General features: G+C 37.2%; 1 protein-coding gene across 1 annotated transcript in view; it reads left to right on the forward strand.

The window, feature by feature from the left end:
* Positions 1-5,641, forward strand: part of erc1a (ELKS/RAB6-interacting/CAST family member 1a) — a 29,927-nt gene continuing 24,286 nt past the window's right edge. The window contains exon 1 of the mRNA XM_067379826.1: positions 1-687. Within this exon, the coding sequence (XP_067235927.1) occupies positions 1-687 (687 nt within the window). The remainder of the gene's footprint in view (positions 688-5,641) is intronic.

Below are 5,641 nucleotides of genomic sequence, written 5' to 3' on the forward strand. Positions count from 1 at the left end.
ATGTACGGAAGTTCGCGCTCGGTGAGCAAAATGGACAGTAATCACGGCGGGGGCAGAAACAACCAGGGCAACTCGGGTCGCTCGCCGCGACTGCCTCGGTCACCCCGCATGGGCCACCGTCGCACCAACAGCATGGGGGGCAGCGGCGGAGGCCCGGGCGGCTCTGGAGGCAAGACGTTGTCCATGGAGAACATTCAATCTCTAAATGCAGCCTATGCTACGTCAGGGCCGATGTACATGAGCGACAACGAGGTCGCAATCGGCACCTCCTCTGACCTCCCTAAGAGCGGAGTAGCGACGGGGCGCTTTGGAGGAAGCATTCCCTATGGGGTCCGGGGAACGGTCACAGGCAGCACACCTGACATGGCCATGGTGCCGGCAGTGTCGACCGACTCTATGGGCTTTGGAGGGGAGATCCATGCAGCTTCAACCGTTCCTCATTCCCTACGTCAAGCAAGGGACAACACCATCATGGAGCTCCAAGCCCAGCTCAAGGAGGTGCTGAGGGAGAACGAGCTCCTTCGGAAGGAGATCGAGGTAAAAGAGAGCAAGCTCAGCTCCTCCATGAGCTCCATCAAAAGCTTCTGGAGCCCGGAGCTGAAGAAGGAACGTGCACTGCGCAAAGACGAGGCGTCCAAAATAGTAGTGTGGAAGGAGCAGTACCGTGCAGTACAAGATGAGACACAGGTGGGTAAATCTGGCAAGATATGCTTGTTTTTTTAAGTATAAACAGTGTTGGGGAAAGTTCCTTTTAAAAGTAATGCATTACAATTTATGTTACTCCTTGAAAAATAACTAATTGCGTTAGTTACTTTTTATGAAATGTGATGTTTATCTAAATTAATTTTTGTTTATTATTATGGTTAAATTGGAACATCGAAGATCAGCAGCAAAGAAACTGGTGAATAAAGTGAGATTAAATACATAAAGTATATTTGTTTAATCTAATGTATTTAATTATTGCAGGTTTGTGCAATATTCTGAGTTTGCATTTTACTGTTTTTATTCATTTTGAGGAATACTGACTCTGTTTTTGTGCAAGTGAAATGAGTAAATGCTCGCATTTAATGTAGAACTACAATATCCGTCATGTTTACACACAACACCTCTGCACTCGATTTCTCTCAACATATGGGATAGGAGATCTGCCAGTCAATACATGGGAAAACAAAGTAACTTGCGTTACTTATTTTAAAAAGTAACTCAGATGTTGTGTTGTAAATTTAAAAGTAATGCGTTACTTTACTAGTTACTTGAAAAAAGTAATCTGATTACATATCTCAAGTTACTTGTAATGCATTACGCCCAACACTCAGTATAAGTGATATTTTATTGCTGATCAGAGAGTTGTTTTGTGGCTTCAGTGGTATTTAGACTTAAAGCATGTGCTTAAAGGAATCTAGATTTAAATTAGTATCCTATATCAGTACTAAAAGGCACTGTATATCTATAAAAGTGTACTTCCATCTAAAAAATAGATTTACACTGATACATTTTGGATAAGTGCAACCTATTTTGCATACTTCACTATTCTCTGCCAAAACACAGCGAGGTGTAGTGTACTATGAGTACAAGGTACTTCATCAACCAAAAAAAGGGCAGAATTTTTGCATACTACCATACAACTCTATATACATATAGCAGAAATGGTAACAGTAATATGGCAGTATGCTATTCTGAATTCAACAAAAGTGTGGAACTTAAATGTGGACATTTTATGAACTAGATACAGGTAAATAATAGTAAAATAACTGCACATCAGGTGTATTTAAAATGCCATTTATTTCAAATGGAAAACCACTGCTTCTGTATAATAAAAAAAATGTAATGTTTAATTTGAGACCACATTGCTTGTATAAAATGCACTAGAGTACATATTGTATAGTTAGGGCTGACCGATATATCGCATGCGATTGTCACGCGCATTTCGTCAGTAAAGCTGGTTCCCTGATTACCGCTAAATCGCCATCACCTGCTTTCAAATGGAGCGGCATTTAATAGACAGAGCCGTAGTTCACTGACAAGCTACGCAATATCGCAGATGAATCGCCTTCGATAATGAACACGATATTGCGTAGCTTGTCCATGAACTACGGCTCTGTCTATTAAATGTCGCTCCATTTGAAAGCAGGTGATGGCGATTTAGCGGTAATCAGGGAACCAGCTTTACTGACGAAATGCGCGTGACAATCGCATGCGATATATCGGTCAGCCCTATGTATAGTACATATGGGAAACGACTTATTTAATTTATCAGCACATATAGTCACAATACACATTACTATTTTGCAATATATAATATGCATACTGTGCATGCAGTATGCATGTTTTAGCATGCACAGAATGACCAGTGGCTCCCTACATTTGCCAAAATAAGCATTATACAGAGCACACTGTGCTTGGTAGTGTAAAATCTCTATTATCAGACATGATTTTTCATCTTTTTTTTTAATCATTATTGAAGATTTTTTTTTTTTTTAACAAAAAACATGCAAAATTTTGCAGTTTTTTATTTGAACAGGACATCACTAGTTTAATGTGACCACAGCGTAGCATTCGTCTGTTAAAAATGCTTATCTTCAGAATGCATATTGTCATGCATGCTATTTTTAAAATAGCAAGCAGTATACAGTGTATACTGCTCAGTAGGAGTGCAATAGTTTTCCATTCCAAACACTGCCCTGAAATGAATGCGTCAGGTAGAACTGACCAGCTTAAACTAGTTAAGACCAGCAAACCATCTTAGGCTGGGTATAACTATTTATAGACAAATTTTTATCGCATCAGTGCATTTTCATAGATTTATAGGTGCGAGAACTGAGATCCAGCTCATCTTCAAACGAGAAGGAAAAGTCTACCTCCGCTGTGAGGTGACGCTAATGGCCAATCCTGAAATGGACATCCTGGTCCTGCTGTGTGCGGCTCACTGCACTGCCTGAATTCCTGCAAGCCACAATATGCTCGATGAGCAATATATCTGAGCTAATTAAGACTGAAACTGTGTTATTCTGTGATCCTTTTAAATGTACGTTGAGATACTAAGATGGGTTTTTGTAGCAGTGACAGTGGCATAGTCCTCCATCTATGTTCCGTTTGAAACACTCCCCTTATTTGAATGATTAGCTTCAACCATGATTCACTGCAACATGGCTGTCATGACAGATTCCCAGACGATGGGGCGTACAGCACTAAGCTAATGACAGCTTGGTTATTCACTAGCATAATCAGCATTATCACGCTCCTCACACTGTTCGCTTGAGATTGAAATTAACACATGAATCATCAGAGAGCTCTGACTCTTAGTTTGTGTTATTTGGTGATTCTTGGCAAGTCGTTTTGTGCCTGTTGGGCTTAATGAGATCTTACCATTAATTATGGCACAGTTGTGTATGTGTGTGTATGATTAAGAAAATGTATCATTACTGTTGTTTAGTCGCCTTTTGGCTGCCATCAAGTTTGGAACATTGTTGCTTCAGCGTGGATAAATTTGGAGTAAAGAAGAGTGTGAGCGATGACAAAATTAACACACACTCACCACCTTTACAGCTACTGTTGAGGACAAGTGCATGATGGATTGTGGATAAAAGCTTCTTAAAGTCATAGATCACCACAAAATGAAAATTGACACTTGTTTGATACCTATGCAACTTACTTTCTTCTGTGTAATACAAAAGGAAAGTTTAAAGAATTGTACTGGTTGCCGTTTAGATGGTTAGTGAATTGGGACAAAAATATTTCTATGTTCCACATATATCTTGGAAAAAAAAATATTCCAAGTCTTCTGAAGCCGTATGATTGCTTTGTGTGTGAAAGAGATTGAAATTTAAGCTGTTATTCACTGAAAATCCACTCTAGAGCTCCTTGACAAATTAATGAATCTTTCTTTTTAGTCAGATCTTTTTGATGAATCATTTGATTTAGTTCACCGTAAAGGATTAGTTCATTTCAGAATTAAAATTTTCAGATAATTTACTTACCCCCATGTCATCCAAGATGTTCATGTCTTTCTTTCTTCAGTCGAAAAGAAATTAAGGTTTATGAGGAAAACATTCCAGGATCTCCATATAATGGACTTCAATGGGGACCAACAGGTTGAAGGTCCAAATTGCAGTTTCAGTGCAGCTTCAAAGAGCTCTACACGATCCCAGACAAGGAATAAGGGTCTTATCTAGCGAAACGATTGGTCATTTTCTAAAAAAAAATTAAAATTATATACTTTTTACTCTCTAAAAAATGCTGGGTTGTTTCAACCCAAGTTTGGGTCAAAAAATGGACAAACCCAACCATTGGGTTAAATTTTTAAATGCATTTTTTAACCCAACAGTTGGGTTTGTCCATATTTGACCCAAATTTGGGTTAAAACAACCCAGCATTTTTTAGAGTGTAGGCACAAATGCTCTACTTGCACCAGCTCTGTGATGTGCCACGCATGACGTAATCACGTTGGAATGGACATGTGACGTAGGTGGAAGTACCGCGGTACAGTGAAAAACTCCATCTCAAAATCATCCAACATTACATACCTTTTTTTGAAAAGGTCATTTGGCTTAGTATTTACACGTTTGCTTTGTAAACACTTGCTCGGTACTTCCGCCTACGTCACATGTGACCTTTCCAACGTGATGAACCCTGGAAGGTTTTCCTCAAAAATCTTAATTTCTTTTCGACTGAAGAAAGAAAGACATGAACATCTTGGATGACATGGGGGTGAGTATTATCAGGAAATTTTAATTCTGAAGTGAACTAATCCTTTAATTATTTGTTCAGAAATAAGTCTGACCCGGTTGTTGAGTTCAACTCACTGAATCAGTAAGCAAGGTTAACAGCCCACTGGAGGGGAAAATTATCAGTGAGTATCGACTAAAATTTAGGTTGGTTCCTTACACAAGCTGGCCAGACCAGTGTTATTTATCGTTATTTATTTACTATTTAGTACTGTTAAACGATTAATCGAGATTAATCACATCCAAAATAAAAGTTTTTGTTTACACAATATATGTTTGTGTATTTATTATGTATATGTAAATACACACACATGCATGTATATATTTTTTTTACATAAAATATAAATTAAATATAAATACCTATATACATGTAAATATTTCTTAAATATGTGTATGTATTTACATATACATAATATACACAGCACACACACATATTCACAATATTAATCGCGATTAATCGTTTGACAGCACTAATACTATTATAATTTTTATTAATATTTAGAATTTTATATTAGATTTTATTTTATATTTAGAGTTTTCATTTTAATTTGAGTAATTTTGTGATGTGCTTTTGTCATTTTTGTAATTTAAAAAAATATTTAGCTTTATTTTTATTTTATTTATTTAGTCTTAGTGATTTTAGTACTTCAACTTAAAGTTCATTTAAGATTTTTAGGTTTAATTTTTTCATTTAATATTTTTTTTTTATTATATTTCAGCTTTATCTCAATCACCGAAAACAATTATTATATTTTAGTTGTAGTTAATAATGATAACACTGATCTTTTATGATGCTTTCAAGCCTGAAAACCTCAGTCTTTATTCATTGTAATTGCATGGAAAAGAGCAGCATGTTACAGGCGGGACTAAAACTTGCATCATCCATACCACACCAGCACCACAGCACAACTTCTCTG

The sequence above is a fragment of the Chanodichthys erythropterus genome, chromosome 24 (genome assembly GCF_024489055.1).
Source record: "Chanodichthys erythropterus isolate Z2021 chromosome 24, ASM2448905v1, whole genome shotgun sequence".
NCBI lineage: Eukaryota > Metazoa > Chordata > Actinopteri > Cypriniformes > Xenocyprididae > Chanodichthys > Chanodichthys erythropterus.